Source organism: Sciurus carolinensis, chromosome 12, assembly GCF_902686445.1.
Source record: "Sciurus carolinensis chromosome 12, mSciCar1.2, whole genome shotgun sequence".
Taxonomy (NCBI): Eukaryota; Metazoa; Chordata; class Mammalia; order Rodentia; family Sciuridae; genus Sciurus; species Sciurus carolinensis.
The window spans coordinates 113,857,557-113,873,719 of NC_062224.1; the positions used below are offsets into that span (position 1 = coordinate 113,857,557).

General features: G+C 41.0%; 1 protein-coding gene across 1 annotated transcript in view; it reads left to right on the forward strand.

Moving 5' to 3' along the window:
• F5 (coagulation factor V) overlaps window positions 1-15,766 on the forward strand; it is a 66,588-nt gene extending 50,822 nt beyond the window's left edge. Inside the window, exons 17-25 of the mRNA XM_047521427.1 lie at window positions 2,185-2,364; window positions 4,389-4,505; window positions 5,275-5,346; window positions 6,007-6,110; window positions 6,525-6,680; window positions 9,188-9,332; window positions 11,727-11,878; window positions 13,943-14,125; window positions 15,472-15,766. Of these exons, the coding sequence (XP_047377383.1) occupies window positions 2,185-2,364; window positions 4,389-4,505; window positions 5,275-5,346; window positions 6,007-6,110; window positions 6,525-6,680; window positions 9,188-9,332; window positions 11,727-11,878; window positions 13,943-14,125; window positions 15,472-15,618 (1,256 nt within the window). The 3' untranslated portion in view covers window positions 15,619-15,766. The remainder of the gene's footprint in view (window positions 1-2,184; window positions 2,365-4,388; window positions 4,506-5,274; window positions 5,347-6,006; window positions 6,111-6,524; window positions 6,681-9,187; window positions 9,333-11,726; window positions 11,879-13,942; window positions 14,126-15,471) is intronic.
• The last annotated feature ends 397 nt before the right edge of the window (window positions 15,767-16,163 follow it).

The window sequence follows — 16,163 nt, forward strand, 5'->3', positions numbered from 1 at the left end:
CAGAGAGTCTGAAAGAGCACACAGAGCCGCCCAAGACAAGGCCATGCACTTCAGCTGCTAGCATGCATGGCTAGCATCCCTGCATCCCTCCAGCAGCTGTCAGGTGGCCTGTGAGGAGGAAACTAGGAGAGAAGAAACAAGGGAGCAGGTAACAGGAGGAGAGAGGCAAGAGAGCAGAAGAAAGTACACCCAGAAGCCCACTCAGGAATTTAGGCTGTTCATTGCCAACTGAATTGCAAACAGTTTTAGAGAAAGGCAGAATTTAGGATTTTGTGAACAGCTAAAAAAAAATAAATAAGGAGGGGATGTTGCAATTAGAAAACAATGAAGACTAATAAGCCATGTTTTCAGAGTTTGGAGAATGGAGGTATGGGGTGTAGTTCAAGATTTCTGATCTCTGAGGGCCTGTGTTGGGTAGCAGGTCACTCAGGTAACAAGAAAGCTGCTATTGCTTAAGGAAACAAACAAAATCCATTATATGCAACACCTCCAGCCAGCCAGCAAGACTGGGCATATCTCTCTTCCCTCTTCTACCATTCGAGTGCTCAAGCTACCCTTCTTTTATCTTCTCTTCTTTTTAACCTTTCTTCTATTTCTAGGAGGCGTTTAATGATGTCACCCATAAAGGGACTTTGAGGTAGAGACAGGCAAGGAATATGATTTATGATCTGTTCCAAATCCCACCCATCAAGGATGGACTCTACTAATCACAAATAGGTCTATAAAGTCCAAACATTAAAAAGACCTATTAAGAGTGTAGAGCAGAGTGAGAGACAACTAACAAACAGGCTGAAAGCAGAGCTTCCTTCCCTTCTCTTCTACTATCTGTAGCCCCAGTGTGCTTGGTCTCAGGAGCAGGAAGCACACTTTAGAAAGCCATGGCCTCTAGGAAGGCACAGGCTACAGAATCAGACTGGATGGTTCTTGGCTGTGCCCTTGACTCACAACCCTGGAGAAACTGTTTTTCAATTTCATCACAGAAAGACTCAAAAGCATCTGGACCAGCTTTAGTCCCAAGTGTGTTGCAGTCTGAGTCTCCGTACTGTGGTAATCCCCATGCTGTGATACTTACCAGGGTATTTACAGACAGGGCCCTGAGTCCCCAGTCCCTAGCTCAGTGCCTTGCCTTTGAAGAACAGGCTCAACAAACATGTGAACTGGTGACTAAATGAGTGGATTCAGTCAGCTTCATTAAGTGTTTACTGAGCACCCATCGTGTCAGGTCTTCACTTCCACTTCCTGACAGACAGATCAGGAGTGCCCCTAATCATCGTCACAATGCCTTGCACTCTCGTGAGCTCTATTTTTTTAACAGGAGCTAAGGTGAGGGGTAAGAGCTGGTGTTCTAAGGAAGTCCACAGCTGCTCCTTTACCTGACGTGATTCCCTTAACTTGGCTCCAGGAATTCCACATCAATTCCTTTACTATAATAACAGCAAGAGAAACTTTTCCTCTCTTCTATTCCAGTTAAATGCTCAGTAGCATTAGGCTTTATCATTAAAATGTTGAGTTGTATTTGCAAGAGAATCAAGTTTACCAGGTGCTTTAAACACACACACACACACACACACACACACACACACACACACACACACACATATTTCACTAAAGAGAGAACCCTAGACACCTAAGCTAAGAAGGGGGCAGAGGAGCCACCAAATCAAACAGAAAACAAAACAAATCAAATGGCTATGGGTGGTGGGAACACTGAAGATAAACTTGGAGTTCCAGATTTGCCTTGGAACTCTGACTTCAGGAGACCTCAAGGTGATAAGCTGCTTGTCCCCTTACTTACTCTCAAATCAGATTTGTATTATATTATCTGCCCAAATTAATCTCCATCATGTGGCAAAGGGACATTTGCACTATTAATGTGAAGACTAGATGAGTAAAGCACAGACAGGGAGAGGCATACTACAGGGAAGAGTGGGAAACGGTGGAAAGGGAGCTCACTGCACTCCTGGAGGCTGGTGCACAGGACAGGAGGAGGACCTGGAGGTTCTGGTTCTGTTTCAGCCTTTCGCTGGTCTTATGATGCACAGGAGGGCCCTATCTATGCCTGGGTGGGCCTGGGAATGTGGAGTAACGAGAAGGTTGGGTGGTGGTGGGTTGCCCCACATTTCCTTATCAGCCTCCTCCTGGTGTATACAGGTTTCAATTGATTGCAACTCTCTGTCCTTTCAGCCATCAACGGGATGATCTACAACTTGCCTGGCCTGAGAATGTACGAGCAAGAGTGGGTGAGGTTGCACCTGATGAACATGGGCGGCTCCCAGGACATTCACGTGGTTCACTTTCATGGCCAGACCTTGCTAGAACGCGGCACTCAGCAGCACCAGTTAGGGGTCTGGCCCCTTCTGCCTGGTAAAGATATGAGCAATGGAAGAGGTCACTGCTGAGAAGTAGCTAGATAGGGCAACCTTAATATCCATGACTCCCCCTCCTTCTTTCCAGTGCATCCTCTACCTAAGGGGTCAGAACACAGGATTCTGCCATAGATCTGAGGCAAAGTCATATACCAAACTGTAAACAGTGTATAAAACAGCTAGTGTATGATGAGTGCAGCCCACACAAGCTAAATGTGTGGCCAGATGTGGTTCAACAGAGATGCTGTGTTTCTCCCAAGCTGCTGTCTGTTGAGCAAAGTGGCTCTCCAGCAATGACAATATGAACCCCAGAGGGTTGAGGCAGATGAAGCTTTTTCTGTTGGGAGGGAGATTAGACTAATTAGACCTCTGGATTCTTGAATTCTACTCCTGGCTCTATCACCCTGACGATATGGGGTCCAGGAATCATAATTTGTACTGACACATGCAGATGTTTGGAGAGAAAAGTTCTTTTTGTTTGTCTGTTAATGATTGTAAAAGATGAACAATAACAAAGGTATTTATGGCTTTTCATACGTAGAATAATGAGAAAATATAGATTTAAGCAAACCCCAATCATCAGAAAGGACTTCAGTGTGCCAGTGAGTTGCTTGTAGGAGTATCTGTTCAGGTAGCAGAACCAGTGCTGGGCGCCACTGATTCTCAAATGTCAGTGGGCATAGTGAAACCTAGGAAGCTGGTTAAAACACAGACAATAAAAGCAGAGATTCTGTTCTCAGAGACTTTGATCTTGGGTGGGATTCCCAAGTAGCCTCCCCTCCACAGTACTGTCTAAGGAGTTAGTGAAAGGCTGTCCCTTGACAAGCCCTTGGGTAAGGATGTCATCATGTGACTCTGCTTCAGATGCAGGTCCACAAGTCCACACAGACCTGATTTGGTGAGTGGAAGGGAGGAGGGGTTCTTGTTTGCTTGTCACACACCATGATTGCCCAATAAATCTAGAAAGACCCACTCTGTTAAAATTAGAGACAGAAAGAATTGGGTCAAACTTATTGCCACTTCTGGTTTTTTTTTATTTTTATTTTTGGCACTGGGGATTGAACTCAGGGACACTCAACTACTGAGCCACATCTCCAGCCCTATTTTGTATTTCATTTAGAGACAGGGTCTCACTGAGTTGCTTAGTGCCTTGCTTTGCTGAGGCTGGCTTTGAACTCACGATCTTCCTACCTCAGCCTCTTGAGCCACTGGGATTACAGGTGTGCGTCACCCAGCCCAGCTTACTGCTTCTTTTTTCACCAAGTATTAGCACATCAGCTGTACTTCCCAAGAGCCTGCAAAATGGACTGAGCAGCCAGCGTGGACCCGGTCATCTAAACTTCCAAACCTGAGTATCTGATTGGAGGCAGAAGAACTGGAGATCGCATTCAGTGTGTTTGAGGGCGATGACCACGGGCTACTAATTTTCACTCACAATCTGGGCATTGACTTCAAGTCATATTCAATAGAATTTAAGTACAATGTTAACTGGCAAAGGATGATGTTAAGTATCATAATAAATAATCAGAGGTCATATAAACCTCATTCTTTCAGTGCTTTTCCAAAACAATTTATGTAAATATCCAAATATATAAGCTTCTAAGAAAATTTGAAAATACAAGGAAAGGATGTTTGTTTTGATTTTCTTATTTTAAAAACAAAAAAGAGAGATGAAAAAAGGAAGGAAACATGAACAATATTTTTGAGGCCTGAGGTTACTTTGATACTTGGAACTATGAAACTTTGTTGGCCATGGGTGACCTGTAACATCACATTAGATAAGTGAAAGCTGCTTTCCAGTGTGGGGTGGTTCATTTTTAGTAACGTGTGTGTGTGTTGTTTTATAGTTGTTTTGATTCTGTCAGTTGCAACTTGAGGCTTGCCTAGAAAACGGATGACTCCTAAATTCTGTGCTACAGCCTCTGTGATGCAGGGGCTGTAGGACCCTTGGAGAGCTGTCAATCATAATATTAACTTGTTCATCTCTGGGTGTATAATTTTGCCCTTAACTCTCTATTTGAGGTTCATTTACAACTCTTGAAATGAAAGCATCAAAACCTGGCTGGTGGCTTCTAGACACAGAAGTTGGAGAAAACCAGCGAGTGGGCATGCAGACACCTTTTCTCATCATAGACAAAGGTACCACCCAAGAGCCATGTCTTGCTCATGAGCAGGAGAGCACCCCAACTTTTAGATCATGAATGTTCAGTCCTGATTATCCCATGGGACAAAGGCGTGATCTGTAGCCAGAGGTGCTCTTACTCCAGCCCCAGGTCTGATGGCACTGAAACCATGCCAGATGGCTCAGAACAAAGGCAGGCCTCTTACTTGGGGAATCATCCCTCCTCCTGATCTTTCTGCCAGAAAGAATATTTAAGAAATTCTCCAGGTTCCTAAAACAGAGGGGGAAAGGTAATAGGAATTACAAAATGACGGAGATAGTCACTAAACTTGGCACATCAGTTCAAGAAACTCAGTTTCCATCTGCCACCCACCAAGCCTTCACTGACAGCACCTGTGGAGCACCACTGTGCCACATCCAGGCCATGCCCTGGCTGGCAATCTCTTCCCTGGTGGCGTAGGGATAATCTGTAACTTCCGGTCAACGTTTGAGAACACAGTCTCACGAGGGATAGAAGTTAGAATTGTAAAATAGCTTACTTTAAGATCCAAGCAGGTAGAAGTAGGTTTAAAAACCAGCCGCATTTCAGAATTTCAGTTCTTTTCCTCTGGGGTGGCACTATTAAAATTAAAGCACTAGTCTTGCTAGTGCACTTCCTATTTTATAATGAAACATATTTAAGTCCATTCCACACAAGGTTGGTAGAAGCAGTTACCAACCAAGGATCTCTTACTTTGTTGTGTACATTTTCTAAGCAAAAACTAATCATTGTTTGGTTTTTCATAGAATGTAAGATGCCAATGGGACTAAGCACTGGTATCATATCTGATTCACAGATCAAGGCTTCTGAGTATCTGAGTAAGTATTAGCATCATGGCTTGTGAATGGCAACTCACATTGTGCAGTATACACTCTGTGGAACCATACATGACAACACTGTGGGTCAGCTCTCCTCAACATAATAAGACAGCTTCATCTGGGGTGCTCATGTGATAGTGGGAGGAGCATGAGGGTAGGTGCTAAGAGCCTGTTAGTTATAGTCCCCATTAATAAGGCCCCTTGCCTGCGCCAACCATTCATCTACTCCAGAAGCTTTACTGACCATCCACTCTATGTCAGGCACACCTAAATTTCCTCAGTCTGCTGCAAATCCTTCCAAGATTGAGGCCTTGATCAAGAGAATGATGAGGTTCCCATCTGGGTCCCTCCCTTACCTTCCTGGTATGGAGGCAGTCAGCAGCCAGCCACACCAACAGAACTGAGAAAACACAAGGCTGACCTGTGTGCAAGAAAAGGTGGGAGGTGATTGACAGTTGACCAAACACAGGCTGAAAGAAGATTCCATCACCGAGGTCTGGCTTGGTACCAGGACCCTCTCAACTGCCTGCTCTCCTAAAGGGAGCAGACCCTGCAAGGATCTGTTTTCCCACTGGACTTAACTCCCTTAAGAAATTGCTAATTATCTATTGTTGTTTTTCAAAAATTCAGAATAAGCTTTTATCTTTCCTTTGAATTTAGATTATTGGGAGCCCAAATTAGCAAGATTAAACAATGTTGGATCATATAATGCTTGGAGTGTAGAAAAAATTGCAACCGAATTTGCCTCTAAGCCTTGGATCCAGGTATGTCTTATTAACCTGATAATGTTTACTACTATTATAATAAAATGACTGTGATTTAGTAATTCTTTTTGTTGTTCTTTCAATGTTAGTAGGGGAAACAGCAGCTAACATTATTCTCAATATTTTACATCTTCAAAATCAATACTCTGAGTATGGTTCTAATAATATCCCATTTTATAGATGAAAAACCAATGACAGAGAGGTATAAATAACTTCCCAAAGTGACAACGGTAGGTAGTGGTTTAGCTGGGTTCAAGTCAGGCACTCTGTGCTTACATATGGATTGCATCTATGAATTTGCTGAGACCGTAAGGTTGGTTCTGGAGTTCTGAAGAGAGTTGACTGCACCAGGAGTTAAGGTCATATGTGACTCATTGACAAGGACTTCTGCTTGCTCGTGTTCCTACACTGCAGGTGGACATGCAAAAGGAAGTTGTAGTCACAGGCATCCAGACCCAAGGAGCCAAACACTACCTCAAGTCCTGCTACACTACTGAGTACCAGGTGGCTTACAGTTCCGACCGCACCAACTGGCAGATCTTCAAAGGGAACAGCACCAAGAATGTGATGGTATGTATACAGGTTTCTGTCTGAATCTCAAGACTCACCCCATGGTTACTCTGATTGTGCCCTTTTTATATTACCTTTGTGGGGCCTGGGGTTGTGGCTCAGTGGTAGAATGCTCGCCTAGCACGCATGAGACCTTGGGTTCGATTCTTAGCACCACATAAAAGTAAAATGAAGGATTGTGTCACCTACAACTTAAATATGTATTTTCTTTTTAAATTAGCTTTGTGGGTGCTAGAAATGTGAATGGCTTTCTAAGGGTCCTAGGGAGGAATGAGGTGATATCATAGGTTTATGTATTATAAATTAAAAGGATCAGCAGAGCTGCTGAAACTCTGAAACCCCACAAAACTTGAAAAAAAAATTCCTTCATCATCAAACAAAGCACCTAGATGTATCATGTTGGCAGACAATGTACAGTAGAGTAGAATCTCTGTTCTTATTCCTCAGGGTTCTCATGCTAGAAACTGGCCACCAAGAGTTCTGATTTCATTATTGTATTTTATTCTGTTCTTCATTTCAAGGTACCTGAAGCAAACAGTAGGGTTATGCCAGTGATGCTCTGAGGCAGTATGATCTCAGACGCACTTGGGGCCATGCCTGAGGCATGACTGTCCCCAGCTGGTATACAGTCTGGCTCCTGCCCCTTGCCCCCACTCCCCTCCCCAGAGGAAATGACCTGAGTGCAAGGACACCAGTGATCTTGTCTGCCATTATGACACCAGGAACCTTGAATCTGTCTCATTTTATATCTTGTGTAAATCATCTACTAATTACTATTTTTCTACATTATCATTTAGCTATTTCTAATAGCCAAATTAGTTGTAATATAACAGATAAAATCATAAAAATCTTAAGTTATGGTTCTTATTACTCCACATTGGGAGAAAAAACACAGACTGCAATTGGGTCTGTAACTTAAGGATTTGTACTCTTGAGTGATATCACTGCATAGTTTTGGTACTGCCTGTTTTTGACAGCACATTAATACCAAACTCACAGAAGAAATTGATGAGCATATAAAGAGATTTCTACAAATTTGTGTTAATTTTTTAAGCATTTGGTAGAAATTTCCAGCAAAACCTTCTTGGGTCTGGGGATTTCATTTGGAGTTTTAAAATCATAAGTTCAATTTCATTAACAATATTCGAATGATCCATTTCACATTAGGGGTGTTGTGATGCTTCGTTTTTAATAGATCGGCTTGCTTCCTGAGGTCCCAAGCCATGTGTGTGGAGGTGTCTGTGGGATCTGCCCTCACCGTCTGAGTCAGCAGCCTGTACTGACAGTGCCTGTTTCCACCTGATGTTGTGAACTGCCTCTCCTCTTGTTTTTAGCTTATCAGGCGTGCTCTCTATTTGCCCATTTATGTTTATGGTCTCCAAGAACCAGCTCTTTCGTTGGTTGTTCTCTGCTGTTTTTCTGTTTCCAGTCTTACTGGTGTTTGCTCGGACCTACAGGAATTTCCTGACACTGCTGGAGCAGTCTGGTTACTGTCAGGTGAAGGTCAAAGTCCAGGCTTCCCAATGGGCTTCGTGGGCATCTTAGGGGAGATTTCTCCTCTCTGCTGCAGGGGCAGAAGCCTCATGAGGGGCTGGAGATGGTAAAGTCCTGGGTTCCTATTTTCACCTTCTCAAACACAGCCCCAACAGGGGTGTTGAGGGTACCTCTTCAGTCTCACAACCCTAAGCGTTGGCTCCCCATTCAACCTTGACTGTTGTGGGTGGGAAGGGGCCACAGTTTTCTCGTGCTGCTTGGTTTTTATAAAACAGTTATTGTCTAAAACTCTTTGCCAGGTTGCCTCTTCCTGGTACGTTGATGACAGAAAGCAGGCTTTTTGTTGAGTAATTTTTTGTCTATACCCAATGGTGTCTCCACATTACCAATTTCTTCTCCAGACTGGGATATATGAGGCAAAAAGGAAACTCAGGGAGCCCACCTCCATGTTGTCCCTTGGGCCCTGAGAACCCTGGTCAGTCCTCTTTTCTCTCCACCTTTCGGAGTCTTCTTCTGTCTCTTTTATGTACAATGTCCAGGGATTCTAGTTGTATGTAGTGAAGGAAACAAGGCGAAGTATGTCTATACCAACTTCCTGGAAGTAGAAGTCAATAATAATAATAAATAATAATAATAACTATTATTATTATCATTATTATTGGTTCTAGAGATTTAACCCAGAGGTGCTTTACCACTGAGGCACACCCCCAGTCCTTTTTGTTTTTTTTTTTTTATTTTGAGACAGGGTCTCACTAAGTTGCTTAGGGCCTCACTAAGTTGCTGAGGTTGGCTTTGAACTTGCAATCTTCCTGCCTCAGCCTCCTGAGCCACTGGGATTACAGGTGTGTGTCACCACACCTGGCAGAAGTCAATTCTTTTTTTAAGATCAAATTGATTTGAATGTCTCAGCTCGCATGAAAACTTAACATTACAATACTGTTAAATCAAAATATTATTATAAAATTACTTTATTGAGAATTGTTACATGACTAAGCTTTCCTCTTTTCTTGTAGTATTTTAATGGCAATTCAGATGCCTCTACAATAAAAGAGAACCAGTTTGATCCACCTATTGTGGCTAGATATATAAGGATCTCTCCAACAAGATCCTATAACAGACCTACCCTTCGACTGGAGCTGCAAGGTTGTGAAGTTAATGGTAAGGCACAAAGATGCGTTATCTTCTCACTGACTGTCTAGGGCACAAGACTGGGGGCCATGGAGGATAAGCAGAATTCTTAGATCTCTTCCATGAATTACGCTTCCAGAAAAATCTCCATAATCAGAGGCTCTACTCAGGTAAACTCTCAGTGACCCACAACGGGAGGGTCCTAGGTTGAAATTAGTTCCATCAATCCATCATCAGCAAGAAATACTTGAGATTTGAACTAATTTTGACTCTTCCAAAGTCCTCCAGGCTACACAGACTTTTATGTAACAAAAATATTCGACAATGTTACTCACGTATCTTGCTGTTCAATGAATATTTGAAATCTGATTCTGTTTTCCAACTTCGAGGTCACACTCTATATTCTTTTGTACCTATGTAGGTACTCAAGTCTTTTCTTTGTAAGTTGCTATATTTTAGGGGATGCTGTATTTTAGTGTAAAAAAAAGTCTAGATAATCATAAATAGTCATAATGAAATTCTACTACAGCTAGTGAGGATGCCTAAGAGTTTTATCAACTATTCTTCTCTGACTTAAAGCAGTGCTTTCCAGCATTTTTCACTTCAAAACACACAGAAAATAATGTCATCTGCCTAACATTCTGAGCTAATCCAGTAAAGCAACTGGCCCCGGACTTGGCTGATCCTGGCCCCTCAGGACTGGGGTGAGGGGTCAGAATAGAGACACAGGGGAAACTCACTGTGTCGCTCTGGGTGGAAGTTACAGCACATTCCCTAGGGGCAGGTAAGGAGCTGGGATGCTCAGTGGAGAAAGCAGCTGAACCTTGGAATCACTTTCTTATCAAAGCAGATAATGGAGCAGTATACCCTTGACACTTGTGAAGGATATGGACGTGGGCATTTTGCCAATGTCCAGATAGCTGCACTATGCAACACCTCCATATAAAAGGCAACTTTTGTGCAGGTAGTACTACTCCTTGAAACAGTTTTGTAAATAACTGGGGCTTTTTCTTTCCATACAGTAAATGGCATAAATTGTAGATTTGTTCAGATCATACAGTCAAATTATCCTGTGATGTCTGATTCTGTTAATTTATTTAGATATCTCTTTTCTATGCAAGAAGCATTACTTTGTTCTTACTTCACTTCCTTATGTATAATTAGCATCAGTAGTAGCCATTCCTTTTAGGGTTTTTGTCACCCACCCCCAACCTACCAAACATACACACACACAGAGAAAGAGGGGGGCGGTGATATCACTTCAAGAAAATGAGTGCACGTTGCACTACCGAGAACAAATCATCCCGGGATGGGCAGTCAGTGAGGCTCACTCACTAGCTATGCTCCTTACACAACTGGTCAGCCTGGTTGCCTGGTTGCCAAGTTACCCCTTGGCAAAATTCCAAAGGGTGCATAACATGAGTCACACTCAAAAAGTTGAAAGGAAAGTACTAAATGGTCACTATCAAGGATCTGTTACATTCTCTTTGTAGCTTTTGTTAGGAGAAGAAACAGTGTTTTCTACACACAGCCATGCATTGCTTAACAGCAAGGATAAGTTCTGAGAAATGCACCATGAGGCAGTTTGTGTCTGTGAAAACCTCAAACCTAGTCGGTACAAGTCAATCACTTGATGCCATTTTGATTGCATCAAGAGAAGCAGAAAACAAGATGTGTGTGGCCACTGCCAGCAAAACATGACACACTGTTTTACAGTAAGTTATTTTTATTACATAGGAGTACATTCTAAAATAATAGTTAAAAGTGAATACACAGCCAGTAACATGTTGCCCTTATCAAGTATCACGTTCCATACATAATTGTATGTACTGTACTTTTATACAATCAGCATAACAGTCATTTATTTTGCCAGCATAACCACAAACACATGAATTACATGCTGTGTCATGACATCATGAGGGCTATGACATCACTGAGCAACAGAAAATATTCAGCTCCATTATATTAATGGGACCTATTGTACATGTAGTCTACCATTAACCCAAAGGTCACTGTGCAGCACATAACAACACAGGGATAGTTTAGAATATTGTCTGCCTCAAAGCAAAGATGAAAGGTTCCACTCAATGAAGGAGGCACTGGAGTTTAAATATGTAGAACATGGTATTTGGTGTCACAGTGAGTTTAAACTCAGTTTCTGATTCTTTTGGCTGTGTAATGTTAGACAAGTTACTATTTCTTGCTGTATTTTTGTCTTCTCATTTGTAAAATGGAGATAATTATGAGCATTAAATAATACATTCAAAGCCCAAGAGTAGTATTTGGCACATGAATTCAATAAATGTTCAGTGTTGTTTTGTTGACACTTGGTAGAGATGCTTTCTCTGTGTCTTCTGCAGTGTAAAACACCATACAGGAGATGTTGGTGCTGCATAACTCATTACATTCCTTTTCTCTTGACAGGATGCTCTACACCTCTGGGTATGGAAAGTGGAAAGATAGAAAACAAGCAAATCACAGCTTCCTCGTTTAAAAAATCTTGGTGGGGAGATTACTGGGAGCCTTCCCTAGCTCGTCTTAATGCCCAGGGCCGTGTGAATGCCTGGCAAGCTAAGGTGATGCAGACCTTTCAAATGCAGTCCTCTTGGCCCCCAGAAGAAAACATGGCCTCACCACAGAGGGAAGCAGGAGTGTCATCTCCTGTCTCTGCAGATTAAAATCCTAGGTCTGAAAGTCTAGGATATCTGCTGATCAATAGCTATAGCTCTGACTTTGGTTCAGAGAAGTCATTTCTCATCTCTGTAGTTTCTGCTTTATAGCCTTAACTTAAACCAGGAGGGGACATTTTTCTGCAAAGAACCAGATAGTAAATATTTTAGGTTTGCTGAGCCATTTATTCTCCCTCATAACTACTCAACTCTGCCATCGTAGCTTGAAAGCAGCACACACAACACATAAATGCAAGCGCATGACAACGATTTGCCAGTTCCTGATTTAGACCAGTATGCATTACTGATAAATGAATGATTTAGATTTACCACATTTCTTATTTTTTCTTTACAAGTTAGCAATATTTTTCACTTTCTTTAGTGTGCCATCTAAACATTTTTGTTCCAATTTTTTTCAAGAATGTTGTAACATTCCTTAACACAACTGGAGTCATGGTTACAAAATCAGGACTATAAATCAGTGACCTAAGATAAAGAGACACCATAAAGAGAGTTATATTGCCCCTGATATCAATCCCTGAGTAATTCAGGTGACTTAATTTTAGGATAACTGTTAATAATTGACTTATTTTACCTCTTTGTTCAACTGACCAGAAGAAGCAGAGTGGCATAGGGTAGCTATGGGTAGCTATGATCCCTTTAGCCAATTAAATCCAAATTCCCAATTTAGCATCCTCCTAGCTCCTTCTCTTAAGGTAGCTAGGGTCCAATTTCCTGGGTCCTCTGTAGAATTCCATACCCTGCCCTTGAATTAGGTCTCTAGAGTGGAAAGACTTGTAGTGTTACTAGATCCAGCCCAGTCTTGGGAACAAATGTCTGTGCCTTCAAACTCATTCTGCCCATCATGAGATCACAGAATGCTAACATGGCAGGGGTTAATGAAGCATCTGCCTAGGCCTTTCAAGTCTAAAGGCTCAGGAGACTAAGTCATTTTTGCTTTTGGTGTTAGAACCAGGACTGGAATTCCATTCTTCCAGGATGCAGGTCAGTGCTCCTTCCTGCTTTGCAAGCAGCCCAAACACCTCGTTTTGTAACTCTGAAGGGAGGCAAACTGGCACCTAGAGAAGTTTAATGATTAAAATCATAATATTACATTGTACTTATAAAATAATATAAAAAATAAAGAGAGCTGTCATCCAAAGCTTTCCTAGATAAATTCTTTGGACCTGTACATTGTAAACCTTGTTATTCCACCCTCCATTTTATACCCTTTTAAAAAATTTGCTCTCTAATATAGTTTGCTCTTAGTCTCTGTGATGTAATGAAGACCCAAAGATAAGATGCTTATTTTAAATTTTTAGTTCTGCCATTTACAATCTGGAATTCTGAGTCAGAAATATGTTTCATTTAACCTTCTACTAGAATGAAATGTGTATATGTGTATATACAAACACACAAACACACACACACACACACATACACACACACATTTTTGAGACACAGTCTGGCTAAGCTGCTAAGACTGGCTTTGAACTTGCTATCCTCCTGCCTCAGCCTCCTGCGCAGCTAGATTACAGGTGTGTGCCACCTGGCTCATCATAGTATTTAAACAAACTCGCTTAAGGACTTTCAGATAATTTAGCAATATTCTGAAGGAAAATTCATTTATTCATTCATTCAACAACTATTTCTCTGAGCACCAACTGTATTCCTCACATTGTCGTGAATACCAGGAAACAAAACTAAATAAGTCCCTATTCTCAACCAGTAAAGGACACAAACAATTATTGTGCAAATAATTATTGCACATTGTATAAAATACATCAATAGAAATTTATACTTGTGGCAAAAACAAGAAGAGACAGGGAAGGCTTCTAAAAGACTGAATCTTAAAGGTGAGACAGAAAAGGAAAACTCTGAGCTCTGTGCATTTCTGAATATCTCTGTCTCAAAAAAAAAAAAGCAAGGTTGCAACATCTTCCTTATCCCTGTGTTTTTATCATTTCATAGGCTAATAACAACAAACAGTGGTTACAAATTGATCTGCTCAAAATCAAGAAGATAACTGCAATTGTAACACAGGGCTGCAAGTCTCTGTCCTCTGAAATGTATGTGAAAAGCTACACCATCCACTACAGTGACCAGGGTGTGGAATGGAAACCTTACAGGCAGAAATCCTCCATGGTGGACAAGGTATGTTGGCAAGAGAAGGCATTCTGAAAACGGGGCCATGATTAGAAGGATAAGGTGCCTTACATTTTACACATGTGCACCAATGTGTACCACCTCTTTACATCTTCTAAATCCTAGTCTGCAGGTGCCTGGTCTTGGCACAGGGACAAAGCACATCACCTTTCTGCCTTGATTGCACCGCCTGTGAAATAGGACAAAATACCAGGGGATGGCTTACTTAGTCTGGTTGAGAAAGACGGCACAGGCATCCAGAAAGCCTTCCACTGAAATGATACCACATTAACATTGCCTTAGATGTACTTGGTATTTGTGACTGATTGAATGCCCAAGACTACAAACCTTTGTATGCCATATTGTTATTAAACAAACAACTATTATCCTTTCTGATGGGGAGACTAGCTTTCCTGCAAGACGAACTGCTCTGTTACATTCTTACATCTTAGTAGGTGGTTTAAAATGCTACCAGAGGCAACACCACAGAGATGTGCCTAGTATTTGAGGAACGGGAATTGGGCTGAAGCCAGGAGGAGAAGCTACACAGGGAAAGGAACCGAGAGCTACTGAATTCTCATCAGGTGCTCAGCACTTTCTCTGTTAATGAATCTGTACCCATTTTTCACTTTATGAGGCTGTCCTTATAACAGGGTAAGCATCCTGTCATAACCACATAGTGACTTGGCTTCTGCAGTGTGTGTGTGTCAATCTTGGAGAACTTGCTAAGGATGGGATAAAAACAAACAAAAAAAAAAAAAAAAAAAAAAAACACCCTACAAAACAGTTCAGTTGAGAATATAAAGAATATTCTAAAAAAGATGAACAAAAATGCCTGACCATATTTTTAATTTAAATGCCAGTAATAGCTAATCATTTACTGGTGTCCATTACCTGACATTTATTGGCACTCATCATATGTACACTTTCAAACCTTCTGTGCCACAGAATTTTATTATCTCCATTTTGCCAAGAGGAAATGGAGAACCAGAGAATACAACTAACTTCTTCAAAGTCACAACAGCTACAAAGGGGTGAGGAGCAGAGATGGTTTTGCAGCTGCTCCCCAGCACCATGTCAGATTTATTTTTCCTTCACTTGACTCAGATCATTGATGAAATGAAAAATCTTTTTTTTTTTCAATTTTTAAGTTTTATTTTATTACTGCTTTTCTGTTCTCCAGGTATGACTCCTTAAAGGAGTCTGCCGGGCTTGTGACTTCATAGTGAGGATCATCTCTGTGAGAGCACTGTTTGATGCCCTCAGGTTCAATGAAAAAATTTTTTTTAAAATGTGTGTAAGATTTTTATACTAACTCTACCAGCATTAAGGATTTTCTCTTATTTTGCTTTCAGATTTTTGAAGGAAACAGTAATATCAAAGGACATGTTAAGAATTTTTTCAATCCACCAATTATTTCCAGATTCATCCGCATCATTCCTAAAACATGGAACCAAAGCATCGCACTTCGCCTGGAGCTCTTTGGCTGTGACATTTACTAGAATTGATTCTTTGAAAAAACAAAAGAAACTCTTTAATACCTCCAATCATTTAATGAGGACAGTGTATTTTATGACTATTTTAAATATTAACAATTTTCCATTATTTCTTTTCTTCTATTAGAGAATAAAATTTTATATAAGAAATGTTTACAATGCAACTCATTGCTGCCATTCAGTGAGACAGTGGCTATTATTTCTACATTCATTTGAATATAGATGAGAAAATATGATGAACCAACAAGATGACATCTTTTACAATGATTAAAAATTCTATATAAAGTAATACTCATGTAGGTAATATGCTTCATTATAGCTTTTTCAAATCCTACACACATTAATAAAAGAGTGATTACTTTTGTAAGCCCTTTATAGACCCGGAAAACTTTCATTCTTACACTTTTCTTTAAAAAAAAATGTGTTTATGAACAAAGGAAAAAGGATTTTTAAAAACGGTTTGTAGCTTCTGATAGAGAGAAAAACAATGTTGCCATGTGAAATAAGTGCCTGAAGTGCCCTGTCTTTCTTGTATGATGATGATATGCTCC